This window comes from Dendrobates tinctorius, unplaced genomic scaffold (assembly GCF_039654945.1).
Source record: "Dendrobates tinctorius isolate UK_male_01 unplaced genomic scaffold, ASM3965494v1 ptg000045l, whole genome shotgun sequence".
Taxonomy (NCBI): domain Eukaryota; kingdom Metazoa; phylum Chordata; class Amphibia; order Anura; family Dendrobatidae; genus Dendrobates; species Dendrobates tinctorius.
Genome location: NW_027361713.1, coordinates 11,449,631 through 11,471,020, shown reverse-complemented (window position 1 = coordinate 11,471,020; position 21,390 = coordinate 11,449,631). Strand labels below are relative to the sequence as shown.

General features: G+C 44.1%; 1 protein-coding gene across 1 annotated transcript in view; it reads right to left on the bottom strand.

Annotated features, from left to right (window-relative positions):
* SCUBE3 (signal peptide, CUB domain and EGF like domain containing 3) overlaps positions 1-21,390 on the bottom strand; it is a 1,051,867-nt gene that overhangs the window by 967,766 nt on the left and 62,711 nt on the right. Inside the window, exons 2-3 of the mRNA XM_073575619.1 lie at positions 17,343-17,465; positions 17,132-17,257 (exon numbers count right to left, since the gene is read on the bottom strand). Of these exons, the coding sequence (XP_073431720.1) occupies positions 17,132-17,257; positions 17,343-17,465 (249 nt within the window). The remainder of the gene's footprint in view (positions 1-17,131; positions 17,258-17,342; positions 17,466-21,390) is intronic.

Sequence of the window (21,390 nt, the reverse complement as noted above, 5' to 3'; positions counted from 1 at the left end):
TGACACAAGCCAGGGACTTGACAAGACGCTTTAAAGACAGGGGCTACCCACATAAGGTAATTTCTAGGGCTTTTCAATCAGCTAGGGGTGCCAATCGGGCTGATTTGTTGCGCTCACGACCGCCAAGGTGTGATAGACCTCTGGGTCTTGTTACCACATATAACAATCACTGGCATGATTTGCGAGGCATTTTGATGAAGTACTGGGGAATGTTGGTCGAAGAGCCCAAGTTGGCTCCGCATATTGCACGACAACCCACTCTCATTGCTAGAAAAGCAAAATCCCTGAAGGATTCCTTGTGTCATAGTCACTTTAAAAGACCTGTTATCAGTTTGAATAGAGGGGCACGCCTGGTTGGGACCTTTGCCTGTTGTGGTTGCAGCATTTGTCATCTCACTGTTGGTAGTGAGGGTGTTAATTTACCCACCTTGACTTTCCCGGTCTTTTCTAAGACTTTTTTTAACTGTAGGTCCAAAAATTTGATATATGCATTGGTTTGTCGTTGCCCGAAAATTTATGTGGGACAAACCACACAGGAACTTAGAAAGAGGATTCAACAACACCTCTCAAATATCAATACAGCTAAAACAGATCGTGATAAAGGTAAACCCTTAACCCCGGTAGCCTTGCATTTTTTGCGTGAACACCATGGGTGTAGCGCTGGTATTAGAGTCCTGGGGTTGGAAGCTGTACAGACCAACATTAGAGGGGGGGACATCTCGTTGGAATTGTTGAAACGTGAATTCAGGTGGATTTTCCACCTTCGGAGTCGTTCCCCTCTGGGATTAAATGAAGATTTATTATTTACCGGATATTACAAACAGATTTGATTTGGTTTGTTTTACAAGTTTTCTTCTGTTTTTGTAGATCCCGGATATTAAATCTCACACCTCTTCTGCTCTGGACCTTATGATTCGAAAATTTGCTCTCGACTTCTGTTTCGTCAATTTAGATCTATCTCTCTTCCCGGTGTTACCTGGATAAAGTTGGTCTCTTGACGCCTTACAACATGATCTGCACATCTATTATACTATGGACTTCTCTCAAAGGACTTTATCTTTGACCAGAATTGTTTGTCATCTAGACTTATGTTATGAGCATATATAGTTGTCTTTCTGTAATTATACTGCTCTTATGAGTCTAGTATTTTGCTCAACTATGTTTTTCACCCCAATGTGCTTTGTTACTAGTATATATTTACCTCCTGGATGCCCTTGGGGGGAGCTTGTGGAGAATTTCTATTTCATAGCCAATCCTGGTCTGCTTGAAATAAGTTCCATTGTATTTCTGGATCTTTTTCCTGCATTTACATATTCTTTCTCGTATTAGATTATCCTTGGCATTCTATTCAGGGCTTTACACCTTTGGTGTGACAACACTTACCTTCCTTTTTTTTTTTTTTTTTTTTGTCTTCGTGTTATTTTGTTTATATATTATGATAATAAATAGGACTGGGTGATTCATACCATGAATTATGTCATGCTTTTAAACTATCAGTGTCTTCTAACTGTTATGACGAACAAGCTCTCTTTGTTGCAATTAAACAATTACGCATCGTGGGTCATAGCCCTGACCCTATTTTTAGGGTTCGTTATTTAGCTGTTACCAAATAAGATGTTTAGAACCAATTTGGCAAGTGTAATCTATGTATGCGGTTGTGTGCTTGACATCGGCACGCACCCCTGCTGTTATCCTTTCTTATGTTGGAGTAACGGCGAGTTTTCTTGCATATTTTTGATTTGAGTATTCAGCATGGTCACTCATTCCTGTTACCAGCGTTGTCTGGCTATGACGATGAGTAAGTCTCTCTCGCCGTAATTTAGCAATTATGTTTTGCGGTTTATAGTTTTTGGGTTTTTTTTGTTTTTTTTTTTTTGCGCGTTATTTATCTTTTATTCTTTATTTATCAATATGATTAGAACTAATGCAGCCATTACATTCTATGCGTGCGTTTTATATGTAGGGTATTAGTATGCGGATTATTGGTATTTTCCTTTGTACTGCAGCAATGGAGAACTTTTTAAAATACTGAATATTCAAGATCCAAGTATTGGCATTAGATCTTTTTCAATTTTTACTGTTTACCATGATCACTAATTATTTGTGCATACTCGCCGGTATTGGTGTCTTTTGGTCACTATAATTATCATGTCTTTGGACATGCGCAGTATGTGCCACCGTATCTTTTGTATCTATCTGCAAGGAATGGGTCATACTTTTGGCCTTGATTTGATATGCTTCTTTGCGCCCTCATATAATATACCTAATCGAGATAAAAGTCTCCTAAGCTGCTATCTATCGCCGATTTGTGCGTTCTTTGATTACTATGACGACCGCTTGCTGTATAATCGCCGACACCAGCGTCCTCTGGTTGCTATAACTACCTTGCCTTTGGCACATGCGCAGCTCAAGTTACCGCGTCTCTCTTGTATGTACCCGGAAGGAGTGGAGAGTCACGGGTTATATATCCGGTCCCGGCCTGACACGCGTCCTTGCGCCTTCACACATTGCGTTTAATCAGATTAAACCTCGCAGCTGCTACTTATTAAGTTTATTTTGGTATGTATTTATATGACCTTCATTGCACACACTCTCTAGCCCCTGACGAAGCTACCTTGCGGTAGCGACACGCGTCGGGCAGGGCACTCCACAAGCTCCCCCATATGTAAGAGGGTTATTAGGATATTCTGGGCAACTTTATTTGTGCATCTTCTGTAGAGCATGTTTTGTGTGTCTATTTCTTATATGGCACGACTTGTTCTCCTCTACCTTGGTTTTACCTTAACCTGTCCTTGTATGTTTATTCATATCGCTGCAGCAGTATTGTTGGACATGTTTTGAGTCCATATTTATTGATACATGGATAACTTACAGGTTATTATTAGTGGCATGTATTGCATTATGTATATTCTGAATCACTGTTACTGATTACCTCTGTTATACACTGCTCTCTTCAGACTATTTGTATTTACTGCCCAACTATTTTAGCTCCATGGGGGATGCTTGTTTGGCTTTATTAGGAGCCTTGTGTATGATCTGTCATGTGTTATGACTTTTAACTGTTTTTATATGTGTGTTGTCAATGGTTGTCTAATAAAAATTATCATTATTTTTGGTGATCCCTGCTTTTCTGGTCAGTAGCTTTTCTACATGTATATAGTACTATTTTCTTGCTGACTGCAGGAGGATCCCACTATTGTATTTGGTGGTGCCCTCCCTGGTTTCACTATTATACTCATTGACACTATGTTCACTGATACAAGACATACCTGCGACAGTCCTCTGGAATGCACTACCCCAAGCGATCTGACTGTTAACTAGCCCCCAGTTTTTAAGTGTGCTTTAAAAGCACATCACTTTAACCCCTTTTCGACATGGAGCTTAATAGTATGCCGATGTCAGATACCCTCCCTTTGATGTGGGCTCCGGCGATCAGCCCACATCTTTCCCGGAACATGTCAGCTGGTTTCAACAGCTGACATTTTTCTCGGAACAGCCGCGGGTGGAATCGTGATCCACTTGCAGCTATTAACCCGTTAACAAATGCTGACAGCGGCATTTAACATGCACTTCCGGCAATCACGCTGTAAATCTGACCATCGGTGACCCCCGTCACGCGATCACCGATGGGTTGGCATGACAACCAGAGGTCTCCTGTAGACCTCTATGGTCGGCGCTCATAGATCGGTGGTCAGCGCTCATAGCAAGTGAGGTTCTGGTGATCTGGTCATCACCTGAATGTAGCAGTATGCAGCAGAGCCGATCAGGTTATGGCAGCTTCTAGTTTCCCATGGAGACTATTGGAGCATGCCAAAAGTGAAAAAAATATATATAAAAGTTCAAATAACCCCCCTTTCACCGCATTCAAAATAAAACAATAAAAAAATTGAACATACACATATTTGGTATTGCCGTGTTCAGAGTCGCCAGATCTATCAATAAAAAAAGGATTATTCTGATCGCTAAACAGCGTAGCAAGAAAAAAGTCAATATGCCAGAATTACATTTTTTTGGTCACCGCAACATTGCATTAAAATGTTAATGAGCAATCAAAAGATTGTATATGCACCAAATTGGTAACATTAAAAATGACAGCTCGGCGTTCAAAAATGAGCCCTCAACCAACCCGAGATCACGAAAAGTGGAGACGCTACGGGTATCGGAAAATGGCACAATTTAAAAAAAAAAATTTTTTAACAAAGTTTGGAATTTTTTTTCACCTCTTGGATAAAAATAACCTTGACATGTTTGGTGTCCATGAACTCGTAATGACCTGGAAAATCATAATGGCAGGTCAGTTTTAGCATTTAGTGAACCTAGTAAAAAAGCAAAACAAAAAACAACTGTGGCATTGCACTTTTTTCTTCAACGCACTTGGAATTTTTTTCCCGTTTTCCAGTACACGATATGTTAACACCAATAGTGTCTTTCAGAAGTACAATTTGTACCAGAAGAAACAAGCCCTCACATGGCCATATTGACAGAAAAATAAAAAAGTTAAGCCTCTTGGAAGAAAGAGAGCAATACCAAAAATGCCTCCGGTCATGAAGGGGTTAAACAACCCTATCACCTCAACTCACTAACCTAAAGGGCCTGTCACACTAAGCGATATCGCTATCAATATCGCTATAACGTCACTGGTTTTGTGACGTTATAGCGATCTTGCTAGCGATATCGCTATGTGTGATACTTACCTCCGACCGGCTCCCCCGCTGGTTATCGCTGATCGCGCGAGAAAGTCCTGGGCCGTTTCTCGTCATCAGCTTCCTGCTGGGCTTCCTGTGGCGCCGACGAGCGACGCGTGGACACGTGCGGGAGGACATCAGGATCACCGCATCTGACAGGTAAGTAGCGACCCCCAACCGCTAATATGTCGCTGGTGAGATCTGCCTGTGTGGCAGCTCACTAGCGACCACTTAGCGATGCACCAGCGATCCTGACCGCGTCATATCGCTGGTCGGGATCGCTGGTGCATCGCTAAGTGTGACAGTACCTTTACATTTCCTCTTCCCTCCTTCCTAACATTATTCATGATATGCTCCCTCCTATTCATCTGTCTCCACACCCTCCATGCACATGATAAACTGCACTTGATAATTGCACTTAAACACACTTGGTAATGACCGGATCATACGTGTACATATACAGTCACTGGCTGATTACTGGATCATGCAGCTTTTTATGAATATTCCCGTTCATTACAATTGCTGGACTGGCAATAACAAGCACTTTTCATCTATTGTGCCCCACCTTTATTTCCTGGTAGATTGTAAGCTTGGGAGCAGGGCTCTCACTCCTAATGTAACTTTTTAAACTGTCTTAAATTGTATTGAATTTTTTGTCTGTATATGTCCCTCCTTATTGTAAAATGCTGCATTATATGTTGACGCTATATAAAATAAAATTATCATTATACCTGCGGCTCTTCACCAGGTTTAGGCTGCGTTCACACGTGGCGTTTTTTTCGCGTTTCCGCGGCTGTTTTAACCGCGCGATTTTGCCGCGAAAACGAGAAAAATAAGCATCCCATGCATTCCTATGGGATTCCGCAATGCTGTGCTAATGCTGCGGTTTTTACCACGGCGGAATCGCTTCGCGGTAAAAACCGCAGCATGCTCATTAATTTGCGGAATCGCGGCGATCCCGCACCCATAGGAATGCATTGTTCCGCTTACTTCCCGCATGTGGCTGTGCACACCATGCGGAAAGTAAGCAGAACAATGGCGGATGGTACCCACGGTCCGGAGGAGAGGAGACTGTCCTCCGGGCTCTGGGTACCATATCCCTGTAAAAAATAGAATTTAAAAATAAAAAATATTGTTATTCTCACCCTCCGACGTCCCGCGCAGTCTTTCCGCTTCTCTTCACGCTCTCGTTCCGAGTAGTCCTTTGCGAAAATGCCCGCGATGACATCCAGTCTCGCGGGATCGCGAAGTCTCGCGGTCATTCGCGCGACGTCATCGCGAATGACCGCGAGACATCGCGATCCCGCGAGAACGGACGTCATCGCGGGCATTTTCGCAAAGGATTACTGGGAACGGATGCGCGGGACGTCGGAAGGTACACCATTTTTTATTTTTTTTTTACATTTTATCTTTTACTACTGATGCTGCATAGGCGGCCTCAGTAGTAAAAAGTTGGTCACACTTGTCAAACACTATGTTTGATGAGTGTGACCAATCTGTCAATCAGTTCTCCCAGCGATGCTACAGATCGCTTGGAGAATGCTAGCATTTTGCAAGCTAAATACGCTTGCAAAATGCTAGTTTTTCCGCGGGAAAATCGCGGGAATTTAAAATGCGGTTTTCCCGCGGACTGGAATTCCGGAATTCTCGCGGTAATTTCCGCGAGAGTTCCGGTACGTGTGCACTTAGCCTTAGGGTCAACACTGCAGGCAGGATATGCATAATATAGGCAGTGCTGAACTATGCTGCAGTCTATCGGCTCAGTGGTCATGGGGCAACAGGCGGCTATATTACTGGGTGTTACACTATCAACAAATCACGGCCTTCAACAACAAATTAGATTCTTCCTAGGCCATTGGACACCCCCTGATGCTGCTTTAGTTCCCTTATTTTGGTGTCAGGCCCCTTTTGTGATTGCCAGTATTGAGATATTAAGACCTCTTACTGTGGCGCCCCTGAGGGTTCTGTCGCCACAGAGGTGCTGCACCTCCTCCTGAGGTGTGGTACCCCACTATTCAGGTAAGGTGGAGATACCTGACCACACTCCAACACCTGCATCCCACACAACATAGTAGTGTAGCAAAGCACCCTTGGTGGCTCCCTGCTTGGAACACAAAGCGTGCTGGGAGGCGGGTGGAGTTTAGTTTGCACTAAAAGAGCGGGAAGAGGATAGGAATTAGTCAGTTAGTCACAGGAGTCTGACGAGGTCAGTCTGTGAAAGGAGATCCCCTGAGGGGGATGGATGAAGGAAGTGCTGCAGCCGACCTCAGTGATCTGGGTCCGCTGGCACAGGAAAGGAACATTAATAGAAAGCCTGACTCTCCATAAGAAGGAAAGGATTAGTACGGAACGCGAGGAGAAGAAGAGAACCAAGGATCAGGGTTAGAGGAGAACCCTTCCCAAGTTCTAAGCGCAAGGTCAGGGTCCGGTCCCCGAGGTTGTATGGATACTAATGGTCCTGCAGCAGACACCGGAGGAATAGAAGTTGTCACCGCTTTATTCCCACACAAGACTTGGGGGCACAACTGCATCGATAGTGAGCCAGGACTAGGCAGGAAGGAGTCCCCGAAGCAGGCAACAGCTGTCTGTCGTACAAGTAAAGTTCATAGGAACATCTGACAGGAGGAATTCCAGTGTAACTCAGTACTGTGAGTACTTCACTAAAGGCGCTAAGAGGGAGACGTTCAGAAAAGGCACATATGTTGGCGGAATGTTGGAAAGGAGCACTGTTATGGATGAGTCACCGAAGGAGGAAAAAACAAAAATAATAGCTAAGTCCAGAAAACCAGAGAAGTTGGAAGCTATCGGATTGCAGACCCCTGAACATATCCACAACAACTAGCAGTAGCCGTGGGGGGTTCCTACGGTGCCCTAGACCCCTCGATCACAGCCGGAGAACTAAATTAGCCTAAAGACAGAAAGGGGAAATCTAAACTGCCCCAGAGCAGACCCCAAAGCAATAGGCAGCCCCCAACATATAATGACTGTGAAGCAAGATGAAAAAACACTAACACAGATAGAAAGATAGGTTGAGCAAATGATGGGGCCCAAGCTAACTAAATAGGACAGGATAGAAAAGCTGCTGTTTGCAATCCGCAAAAACCCTATCCAAAAATGAACCAACTGACTGATAGGAAAAACAGGCCCTGAAGTCGCTAGGCTTCAAAAAGACTATATCAGCACTCAGGTATATTCTGAAGACAGAGCCAGAGATCAACAGATAAGAGACAAAAATGGAATTCAGCTCACCCCCGGCCAGGGATGGCTGAACTCCAAAAAAACAAGGCAAACAAAACCAGAACTAAAGTGTACAAAAGGCAGAGCAAAACTTAGCTTTGAGAAGCAGAAATCAGACTGGTCTCCAAGAATCCAGCAGGAAAATCACCGGCAAGGCAGCTGGGCGTCGGCTGCCTTATATCCAGTCATCAGTTCCTGTGACCCAGTCATAATCTACCTGCTCAGCTGTTTGGTAATCAGCCTCACTACCTTCCTTCACCAGAAGAGGGAGTTCATCAGACCTCACTGGTGAAGGGAAAAATGAACTCACAACAGTACCTCCCCCTTGAGGAGGGGTCACCGAACCCTCATCCATGCCACCAGGGCGATCAGGGTGAGCCCGATGAAAGGCACGCACCAATCTTTCGGCATGAATATCAGAGGCAGAGACGCAGGAATTATCCTCCTGACCATAACCCTTCCACTTAACCAAATACTGGAGTCTCCGTCTAGCCAGACGGGAATCCAGTATCTTCTCTACCTCATACTCCATGTTACCTTCAACCAATACAGGGTCAGGAGGTGCCACCCCAGGAACTACTGGTTCAACAAACCTCTTCAACAAGGACTTATGGAACACATTATGAATCTTAAACGTGACAGGAAGAGCCAACCGAAAAGAGACCGGATTAATAATCTCCAAAATCTTGTAAGGTCCAATAAATCTAGGCTAAAACTTAGGAGAAGCCACCTTCATAGCGATATTTTTTGATGACAACCAAACCATATCACCCACCTTAAACTGGGGACCAATGGTCCTATGCCGGTTGGAAAACCGCTGGGCCTTTTCCTGGGAGAGAGACAACTTATCCACCACTTGGTCCCAGATCTGGTGCATTCTCTCCACCACAGTGTCAACACCTGGGCAGGCAGAAGGCTCCACCTGCCCTGAAGAAAATCGAGGATGAAACCCAAAGTTACAAAAAAAAAGGTGACATCAAAGTGGCAGAACTAGCTCTATTATTTAAAGCAAATTCGGCCAAGGGCAAAAATGAAACCCAATCATCCTGATCAGCCGAAATAAAACATCTCAAATACGACTCCAAAGTCTGGTTTGTTCTCTCCGTCTGCCCGTTGGTCTGAGGGTGAAACGCAGAGGAGAAGGACAACTGAATTCCCAGCTTGGAACAGAAAGTCCTCCAAAATCTAGACACAAACTGAACTCCTCTGTCAGACACAATGTTCTCAGGAATCCCGTGCAAGAGAACTACCTGTTGCAAAAACAAGGGCACCAACTCAGAAGAAGATGGCAACTTAGGGAGTGGTACAAGATGAACCATCTTAGAGAACCTATCACAAATCACCCAAATAACAGTCATTCTCTGAGAGACAGGCATATCAGAGATAAAATCCATTGAAATATGGGTCCATGGCCTCTTGGGCACCGGCAAAGGCATCAACAACCCACCAGAGCGAGAACAAGGTTTAGGCCAGTTTCACACTAGCGCATTTTCAACGCGCGCACGGCCGGGGGTAGCTCCGCCCCCGATCCGGCTCTCTGCCCGGCGTGCCCGCCCCTTCCTTGTAGCGCCGTCTCCTAGCGGACAGCGGCGCCTGCGATCGGCGCACCCTATCTTTAGCATAGGGTGCGCCGATCGTGCGCAGGCCGTGCGCTAGTTGCACTTTGACCTGCGCTGCGCACTTATGACGGTGCGCCGTGCGCGCCAAAATCCGAAAAGTTCGATTTTGGCGCGCACGGCGCACCGTCAAAAGTGCGCAGCGCAGGTCAAAGCGCAACTAGCGCACGGCCTGCGCACGATCGGCGCACCCTATGCTAAAGATAGGGTGCGCCGATCGCAGGCGCCGCTGTCCGCTAGGAGGCGGCGCTACAAGGAAGGGGCGGGCACGCCGGGCAGAGAGCCGGATCGGGGGCGGAGCTACCCCCGGCCGTGCGCGCGTTGAAAATGCGCTAGTGTGAAACCGGCCTTAGACCGGGAGCAAGTCCCACAGGACTGCACAAAATTCCTGACATCACGAGAAAAAAGATCAACTCACCAGATCTCTAGTACCAAAAATACCTGGATAACCAGCCAATGCAGAGCATTGAACTTCAGACATCACTCTCTTCCTCCACTGGTCAAGAACATACAACTTTCCACTGGGACAATGCTCAGGTTTGTCCTCCTGAAACTCTTCCAGAGCACGTCTCAAATCGGGCGAGATGGCAGAAAGAACTACCCCCTCGCCTAAGATGGTAGCAGGCTTGGTCACAACAAGAGAATCAGCAAAGAAACTCCTAGAGAGGGCGTCTGCCTTGACATTCTTAGTGCCAGGAAGAAAAGAGACCACAAAATCAAAACGTGTGAAAAACAAGGCCCACCTAGCCTGTCTAGGATTCAAGCGTTTGGCCGACTCCAGGTAAATCAAATTCTTGTGGTCAGTAAGGACCACGACCTGGTGTTTAGCTCCCTCCAACCAATGTCTCCACTCCTCAAATGCCCATTTCATGGCCAACAGTTCCCGATTCCCCACATCATAGTTACGTTCGGATGGGGAGAACTTTCGGGAAAAGAAAGCACAGGGATTCATTTTAGATGTCACAGGATCTTTTTGGGACAAAACAGCTCCTGCGCCAATCTCAGAGGCGTCCACCTCTACCTGAAACGGGAGTGAGACATCAGGTTGCTGCAGAACCGGAGCAGAAGTGAATCTTCGCTTCAGCTCCTGAAAGGAAGAAACAGCCTCCGGAGACCAATTCAGCACTTCAGCACCCTTCTTAGTCAAATCAGTCAATGGCTTGGCAATACTAGAAAAATTAGCTATAAATTTCCGATAAAAATTAGCAAAACCCAAAAACTTCTGGAGGGCCTTCAAAGAAGTGGGCTGAACCCAATCATAAATGGCCTGTACCTTGGCCAGGTCCATTTCAATAGTTGACAGAGACAAAATGAATCCCAAAAATGAAATCCTCTGTACCCCAAAAAGGCATTTTGATCCCTTGACATATAGGGAATTCTCCCTCAAAATCCGGAACACAGTCCGAACATGTTCCACATGAGAGTCCCAATCCTTGGAAAAGATCAAAATATATCATCCAGATAGATAATCAAAAATGTATCCACAAAGTCGTGGAAAATATCATTCATGAAGGATTGGAAGACAGAAGGGGCATTAGTGAGTCCAAAAGGCATCACCAGGTACTCAAAATGTCCTTCCGGAATAGTAAACGCCGTCTTCCATTCATCCCCATGCTCAATGCGAATAAGATTATACGCCCTCCTGAGGTCAAGCTTGGTAAACCAGCAAGCACCTTTAACTCTGGAGAATAGATCAGAAATCAGGGGTAACGGATACTGATATTTAACAGTAATTTTGTTGAGGGCATGATAGTCAATACAAGGCCTTAATGAACCATCTTTTTTGGCCACGAAAAAAAAAACAGCACCTAAGGGTGAAGAGGATGGTCTAATATGACCCTTCTCCAACGACTCCTTAATATAGGATCGCATAGCCTCGTGCTCGGGTACAGATAAATTGAAAAGCCGACCCTTGGGAAATTTACACCCCGGGCTCAGCTCAATTGCACAGTCATAACTCCTATGAGGAGGCAAAGACGCAGACTCATTCTCACTAAATACCTCATAAAAGTCAGCCAAATAGTCAGGAACATCATGCGACTGGGGAGAGTTGGAGAAAACAGGAGCATCACTAAGGGCACACCGACAACCCCAACTCACCACAGGCACAGATTTCCAATCCAAAACTGGATTATGGATTTGCAACCAGGGAAACCCCAGAACAATGGTATCATGCAAATTATGCAACACCAAAAATCTGCAATTTTCTTGATGGTCTGGGGCGACTCGCATTACCACCTGGGTCCAAAAGTGCGGTTTATTTTTCGCCAAAGGAGTCGCATCAATACCCCTCAAAGGGATAGGCGTCCGCAAAGGCGTCATAGGAAATCCACAACATTTAGCAAAATCCAAGTCCATCAGGTTCAGAGCTGCTCCCGAATCCACAAAAGCATTGGCGGAAAATGTGGACAGGGAGCAGATCAGAGTAATTGCCAGAAGAAACTTAGGTTGAACACCACCCACAGAAAACGTGTGAGCACAACGTTTCTCTCGTTTAGGGCAGACAGAAATAATTTGCGAGGCATCTCCACAAAAAAAACACAGCTTATTATGCCTTCTGAACTCCTGACGTTGCGCCCTGGACAAAACTCTATCACATTGCATAGTTTCACACATTTCTTCAACAGGTGGTAACACCTCTCATGCGGTCTTGCGTTCACGCAAACGCCGATCAACCTGAATGGCTAATGACATAGAATCGTCAAGACCAGAGGGAACAGGAAATCCCACCATAGTATCTTTTACGGTTTCTGACAAACCTTTCCGAAAGAGAGCTGCCAAGGCATCATCATTCCAGGTAGTAAGGACCGCCCACTTTCAGAATTTTTGACAGTACAACTCTGCAGAATCCCGACCCTGGCTCAATGCCAACAGGGCCTTTTCAGCCTGATCAATAGCATTAGGTTCATCATACAACAACCCCAAGGCTTGAAAAAATGCATCCACATTATTTAGAATAGGATCATCAGGTTTCAAAGAAACGCCCAATCCTGGGGATCGCCGCACAGCAAAGAGATGACAATTTTAACCCGCTGCACAGAGCTCCCCGACGAGTTAGGCTTCAAGGCAAAAAATAATTTACAATTATTCTTGAAATTCAAAAATTTAGACCGATCCCCAAAAAACACATCAGGAGTGGGGATCTTTGGATCAGCAGCATGTGAATGAGTAAGATAGACGGAAATTCCCCGCACTTCTGCAGCAAGCTGCTCCACACGATTAGACAATTGCTTCATCTCCATTGAGAGAAAAAAAAATTCCCCCTATGGCCTCAGAGATATAGAGGAAAAAATATACACAAAGAAATTCTGACACCTTTTTTTTTTCTTACAATTCTTTCCTGCTATTGAGTACCCTAGGATCTGCGGTATGGCCGGTGATTCTGTTATGGATGAGTCACCGAAGGAGGAAAAAACAAAAATAATAGCTAAGTCCAGAAAACCAGAGAAGTTGGAAGCTATCGGATTGCAGACCCCTGAACCTATCCACAACAACTAGCAGTAGCCGTGGGGGGTTCCTACGGTGCCCTAGACCCCTCGATCACAGTTGGAGAACTAAATTAGCCTAAAGACAGAAAGGGGAAATCTAAACTGCCCCAGAGCAGACCCCAAAGCAATAGGCAGCCCCCAACATATAATGACTGTGAAGCAAGATGAAAAAACACTAACACAGATAGAAAGATAGGTTGAGCAAATGATGGGGCCCAAGCTAACTAAATAGGACAGGATAGAAAAGCTGCTGTCTGCAATCCGCAAAAACCCTATCCAAAAATGAACCAACTGACTAATAGGAAAAACAGGCCCTGAAGTCGCTAGGCTTCAAAAAGACTATATCAGCACTCAGGTATATTCTGAAGACAGAGCCAGAGATCAACAGATAAGAGACAAAAATGGAATTCAGCTCACCCCCGGTCGGGGATGGCTGAACTCCAAAAAAACAAGGCAAACAAAACCAGAACTAAAGTGTACAAAAGGCAGAGCAAAACTTAGCTTTGAGAAGCAGAAATCAGACTGGTCTCCAAGAATCCAGCAGGAAAATCACCGGCAAGGCAGCAGGGCGTCGGCTGCCTTATATCCAGTCATCAGTTCCTGTGACCCAGTCATCATCTACCTGCTCAGCTGTTTGGTAATCAGCCTCACTACCTTCCTTCACCAGAAGAGGGAGTTCATCAGACCTCACTGGTGAAGGGAAAAATGAACTCACAACAGAGCACTTCATCTTGCCTGGAAGTTGGCTGAGCTCCTGACCCGGAGGACACGGCACGGATGCGGGCTCTGGTGCCACAACAGACTGTGAGTAAAGCTTTGGAACTACATGCCTTGGTGTCCTCCACTTATTCCTGCGTCAACCTGCCCAGCACTGCTACATTCCCTGCGCCGGACACTACATCATCTAAGTGTCACTTCACCTACTCTGCCCTGGGACTACAGCCCTGCCTGTGGAGGGCTATAACATCATTGCTGCACCACACCATCTGTCCCAGAGGATCTGTCTGCAGCGTCTGCTCAACATCTTCATTGCCGAACACCACAGGTGGCGTCACGACTCATTCACTCATAAAGTTTAATCATCATAAGCACAATGAACATTCCCCCCTTTTATAATGGGCGCCCAGGGCCACGGGCTGGGTCCCAGCTGCCGTGACAACTCCCATTGAAGCTCATCGGGCCCGGAGGGTGACCCATTACTTCCACAAGGAATTCTCGACTGCCTGGTGTCTTTCCACCAGGCTATCATCATTACAGGGAGCTCTCTGGGCAACCCAGGATTGCACCGGCCTCGGAAAGGAGTGTATGAACCTGTCCATGATGACCCACTCCATATTCTGCACTGGGGAGAAGGATTCTGGTTACAACCACTTTTGAACCAGATGTAATAAGTCTAACATTTGGGACTGGGGAGGTTTGTTACCATTATAGGCCCCGTAGTTGCGCCATGAGTATCAGAGTTAGGCTGGTTTCACACCAGCTTAACAAATAAAAACAGCCTCTTCTGGGTACAAAAGGTATAACAGTAACCAAAAAAAGAAAATAAATAGTTCATATATAGCATGGGCTAACCTGTTTAAATGTCAGACCTTCACTCATACTCTAGCAGACACTGAGCCATGCAAGCAAGGTCTTTTCACCTTGCACATACAGCACTAATGATACAGCTGGACTTTCTTATATCTGCCATATCATGCTCCGAGGTGGAGATATCGGAGCAGTCAGTCCCACCCATCTCTCTGACTGCTTGTAATCCCGGCCATGCACATGCACTATTAACTTACTCAGCAGGATACTTGTGGGGACCTGCTTTCCTGGGCTTACATCAAGGAAGCTACCAACCTCTTTGATACATACCATAACTCCCTTGAAGAATCTGTCCAGTGACCTTCTTATATCTGCCATATCATGCCCCAGAGTGGGGATATGGAAGAAGCCAGTCCCATCTATTTAACTACTCGTAAACCCATCCCTGGATACACCCTATTTAACTCAGCACTAGACGTGCAGCAGTCTGCTTTTCCGGGGTTACATCACTGAATGTACAAACCTCGATGATACATAATTCCCCTCGAGGACCTGTCCGGCGGCCATGTTATAATACTTACACATGGTTAAAGGGGCAATGTTTCTTTTTATAAAGACCACTTGAAGTCTCTCATCAATTTTCTGTGATAATAGGTGCATGACTGTAAATATTTTATATTTCAGGACCTGATTATAGAAGTTTACTAAATACGTTGTTTTATTGTCAATTTGCCCATTGTGGGGAAAAGCTTAAAAACGTCTGAGAGTCGAGACTTGAGAAAAATGACTGATCTTAATATAAATGTGGTAATGGTTCTGCAGCCTGCTAGCAATCGTGTAACTGTTTTTCAGCTCTTTCAAAGCAAAAATACTGGCTGAAAGTAAAATACAGGTTTCATTTCCCTAGAGATCCCCTTCAAAAGCATACCACAAGCACTCCCTCGCTGACCAACTCTTGGCTTCCTCTATTTAACTCAATAGAATTAGATTTGTGGGCTTTGTGAGAAGGAAGGTGGTTTTAAGACTTGGATAAGAAAACGAAGCAATACTACCCTTATAATGTGAAACAGGAAAATAACATCTGAAAAACCTCAATGTTAATGCAATAAGGGTTAATGAGATATGTTTTCACTAAAATGTTTTGGCCAATGTAGAAATCTTTTCATTGTACATTGCTCGTTATTTTTAGGAGGAATGATTCAAACTAAATTAATGATTGTAGGAAAAGAAAGGGAAGTGTTTTCCTGCTAAATATCCCATCTGAAGGATTAGTGTCACATAATATAATGGCACAAATGTGTCCAATGTCAGCAGTAAAAACCTCAAAGAGTAAAACTACCGCCAGATAATTACAAAATGAATGGATGTAATGGTAATTATTAATGATATGACAGTAAATAACAAGTCATGCTTATGGCAGTAATTGGTGTCTCTTGGATTAAAGTTAAGGTGTTTTCCACATGGAAAATAATTTGCATTGTTAAAAATATCCTTAATGACAAAATCCAATTAGCATAGCTATGTCCCTAGGGTTTTCAGTTTCCTGGCATTTCTATCACAAAGTAACATTCCTGCAACCATCCCTTTGCCTTTCTAAATGCAACTTGCTAATTCAAAGGTCTAGAATAATATTAGGTTTCTGGTGTAAAGTTGTTTGAAACATTGCCAAATCATGCGACTTTTGGTGTTTTATGCCAGTCTTGGTCAGCTTCGCCAACAACAGAGGGTGAAGCGTAGCAGGGAGGGGGCATAGCAAACTGCAGATGACAAATTGGTCATAATTTATGCAACATAAGTGGCTGACCGGAGGACATTTCTTGAAGCGATGTATAGCATCTCAAAAATGCGCCAAATTCTTAATAGGGCACATACCAGCTTTGATAAATCGGGCATTTGTTCCAATTATGGCTGCTTTCACACATCCGGCTTTTTGAATCCGGCACGATGCGGCGAAAGTTGATACAACCGGATCCGGTTTTGTCCCATAGAGTTGTATTGTCGCCGCACCATGCCGAATGGGTATGCGGCGCATCCAGTTTTTGCCGGATACGGCAAGAAGTAGCCGTCCGGCGTCTGCAAAAAACGTTCGCTGTAACGTTTTTTGACAGCGCCGGACTGGTTTTTCTCACAGTGCATGCGCGGAGACTCTGAGTCTCGCGCTGCTCTTTTAAATGTGGGCGCCACCGTATCCGGCCACACAGGCATCCGGTGTCTCCGGCACATCCCGGATCCGCCCCTACGGCTTTTCGCCGCACGGCGCCGGAGACACAAAGCCGGATGTGTGAAAGAAGCCTAAAATAGCCCAAAAAATCTGAAATATTATTGACAACCTGAATACTTTAACAGTGCTATGTGTTTTGCCCTGGAAACTGGGGATTTGCAGTATGAGTGGGAATTCTAATGCCTTGGTTTTAATGGCCAGAGCTTGAATTTGCTGTGAAATACATGATCACATACTGTATATATGGGTACCCTCAGATATCACTGTTCCAGATTACTGCCATGTCCTTTAGGTATCACATGAAACATTGACTACATTAGAACTATTAGATGCAAAGATTTGTAACTTATACGTTACCTAGACAGTTGTGTCCATCATGTGCCAATCGAAATCCATCATAACATGTACATCTGTAGTTTCCAGGGATATTAACACATTCGTGTACGCATCCTGCATTATCATCCCGCTCGCATTCATCTACATCTGAATAAAAGAAGTGCTATATAACAACAAACAAGTAATCATTTTAGCCAAAGTGATATATAGTATCATGGGGACTGTGGATTACCTTTGCAGTGCTTTCCATCTCCTGTGTATCCAGATTTGCATATACACTTGTATGAGCGCTGGGTGTTTTGGCAGATTGCATCTATATGGCAGTTGTCTGTTCCTTCCACACATTCATCAACATCTATAAGAGGATTAATACGAACCTGTTATCAACACAATATTTTCCAAAGGTATAATAAACATTTTCACTACAATGTTTGGGTACTTCTATCTAAAATTTTTGCTCAAATTGCAAAATTTCATTGTTGCAAATGCCAAGTTTTCCAATATTTTACAGCAAAACACATAATTTTACAGTACCATGTCAAAATTCAAAAATTATGAGAAACAGATTTAGTTACAGGGGATCTATCAGTAGGATCATCCCTGCTAAGCCATCCACATGGGCATGTAGACAACAGGAAGCTGAATAAAATGGCACCTTGATATCTGTGATATCTGTCTTAGGGTCCTGTTTCACTTAGTGACACACCAGCGATCCTAACAACGATACAACCTGGTAAGGATCGCTAGTGCGTCGCTAAAGGGTCGCTAGTAAGCTGCCAAACAGGCAGATCTCTTCAGCGACGCAGCAACGATCCGGCGATCCATATAACGACCTCGGCGGTTGTTGGTACCTTGTCACACAGCAGCTTTTCTGAACGATTCCAGCCTGCGTCCCTGAGTTCTGCGTCGCCAACAATGAAAAAATGGCTCAGGACATTCGAGCACGATCAGCGATATCCAGCAGGGGGGCCAGTTGCTGCTGCATGTCACACAAAACGAGATCGCTGGCGAGATCACTGTTGCGTCACAAAATCGGTGATGGGGGCCTTACTCCATAGAAATCCACATTGTTCTTATACTTAAATAAGCAGTTTAGGACTATGGGCCCGATAATGAGCTGCACAAGAATCTGTCTCCAGAGCTTATTTTAACCCCTTCATGACCCAGCCTATTTTGACCTTAATGACCATGCCATTTTTTTGCAATTCTGACCAGTGTCCCTTTATGAGGTAATACCTCAGGAACGCATCCTAACGATTCTGACATAGTTTTTTCATGGAATATTGGGCTGCATGCTAGTGGTAAATTTAGGTCAACAATTTTTGCATTTATTTGTGAAAAAAAATTGGAAATTTGGCAAAAATTTTGAAAATTTTGCAATTTTCAAATTTTTAATTTTTATTCTGTTAAACCAGAGAGTTATGTGACACAAAATAGTTAATAAGCAACATTTCCCACATGTTTACTTTACATCAGCACAATTTTGGAAACAAATTTTTTTTGTTTGCTAGGAAGTTATAAGGGTTAAAAGTTGACCACCGATTTCTTATTTTTACAGCAAAATTTACAAAACCATTTTTTTTAGGGACCACCTTACATTTGAATTCAGTTTGAGGGGTCTATATGGCTGAAAATACCCAAAAGTGACACCATTCTAAAAATTGCACCCCTCAAGCTGATCAAAACCACACTCAAGAAGTTTATTAACCCTTCAGCAGAAGAAGCAACGTGGAAGGAAAAAATGAACATTTAACTTTTTAGTCACAAAAATGATTTTTAGCAACAATTTTATTATTTTCCCAAGGATAAAAGGAGAAAGTGGACCCCAAAAGTTGTTGTCCAATTTGTCCTGAGCACGCTGAAACCCCATATTGGGGGGGAACCACTGTTTGGGCGTACAATTTGAATGGAAAATTAGCTCCAATCGTTAGCGGTTGCCATGTCGTGTTTGGAGAGTCCCTGTATGCCTAAACTTTGGAGCTCCCCCACAAGTGATCCCATTTTGGAAACTAGACCCACCAAGGAACTTATCTAGATGCATAGTGAGCACTTTAAACCCCCAGGTGCTTCACAAATTGATCCATAAAAATAAAAAAGTACTTTTTTCATTTTCACAAGGCAACAGGATAAAATGGATACTAAAATTTGTTGGCAATTTCTCCTGAGTACACTGATACCTCATATGTGGTCATAAACCACTGTTTAGGCGCACGACAGAGCTCGGAAGGGAAGGAAGGGAAGGGAAGGAGCGCCATTTGACTTGAGTAGAAAATTAGCTCCAATCTTTAGCGGACACCATGTCGCGTATGGAGAGCCCCTGTGTGCCTAAACTTTGGAGCTCCCCCACAAGTGATCCCATTTTGGAAACTAGACCCCCCCAGGAATTTATCTAGATGCATAGTGAGCACTTTAAAGCCCCAGGTGTTTCACAAAAGTTTATAACGCAGAGCCGAGAAAATAAAAAATCATTTTTTTCTTCAAAAATGATTTTTTATTCCGCAATTTTTTATTTTGACAAGGGTAACAGGAGGAATTGGACACCAAACGTTGTTGTCCGGTTTGTCCTGAGTACGCTAGTACCCTATATGTAGGGGGGAACCACTGTTTGGGCACATGTCAGGGCTCGGAAGGGAAGTAGTGACGTTTTGGAATGGTCTGTGGGCATCATGTTACGTTTGCAGAGCCCCTGATGTGCCTAAACAGGAAAAACCACAAGAGATCCCATTTTGGAAACTAGACCCCCCAAGAAACTTATCTAGATGTGTGGTGAGCACTCTGAACCCCCAAATGCTTCATAGAAGTTTATAACGCAGAGTCGAGAAAATAAAAAATGATTTTTTTTTTCCAGAAAAATAATTTTTTAGCCCGCAATTTTTTATTTTCCCAAGGGTAACGGGAGTAAATAGACCCTCAAAGTTGTTGTGCAATTTATCTTTCATTTCACTAGAGCTGTTTAAAAGAAGCTGAGGTGTGATTGGTTGCTATGAGCAACAGTTTTTCCTTGTAGACAGTTGTGGTAACTGAGACCTATTATTCTTATAATTTCTATGGTGTTATCGTCCCTCTATAAAGCTGGAAATAACACAATTTATTACTGTGCCGACACAGACCACCCTCTGACACAGACTGCAGGGGGAGCCCAGTATCACACAGGATAGGATTAGATACACAGCTCAGCAGTCAGTATCACACAGGATAGGATTAGATACACAGCTCAGCAGTCAGTATCACACAGGATATGAATAGATACACAGCTCAGCAGTCAGTATCACACAGGATAGGATTAGATACACTTCTCAGCCATCAGTTACACAGGATAGCATTAGATACAAGGCTCAGCAGACAGTATCACACAGGATAGGGTTAGATACACGGCTCAGCAGACTGTATCACACAGGATAGGATTAGATACACTGCTCAGCAGAGAGTAACACACAGGATAGGATTAGAGACACAGCTCAGCAGACTGCATCACACAGAATAGGGTTAGATACATGTCTTAGTAGACAGTATCACACAGGATAGGATTAGATACATAGCTCAGCAGACAGTATCACACAGGAAAGGATTAGATACACAGCTCAATAGACAGTGTCACACAGGATAGGATTAGATACACAGCTCAGCAGACTATCACACAGAATAGGATTTGATATATGGCTCAGCAGACAGTAACACACAGGATATGATTAGATACACAGCTCAGCAGTCAGTATCACACAAGATAGGATTAGGTACACAGCTCAGGAGACAGTATCCAACAGGATAGGGTTAGATACACAGCTCAGCAAACAGTATCACACAGGACAGGATTAGATACAGAGCTCAGCAGACAGTATCACACAGGATAGGATTAGATACACGGCTCAGCAGACTGTATCACACAGGATAGGATTAGATACACTGCTCAGCTGTCAGTAACACCGGATAGGATTAGATACAAGGCTCAGCAGACAGTATCACACAGGATAGGGTTAGATACACAGCTCAGCAGTCAGTATCACACAGGATAGGATTAGATACACTGCTCAGCTGTCAGTAACACAGGATAGGATTAGATACACGGCTCACCAGACAGTACCACATAGGATAGGATTAGATACACAGCTCAGCAGACTGTATCACACAGAATAGGATTAGATACACGTCTTAGCAGACAGTATCACACAGGATAGGATTAGATACAGAGCTCAGCAGACAGTAACAAAAGGATAGGATTAGATACACGGCTCAGCAGACAGTATCACACAGGATAGGATTAGACACACGGCTCAGCAGAC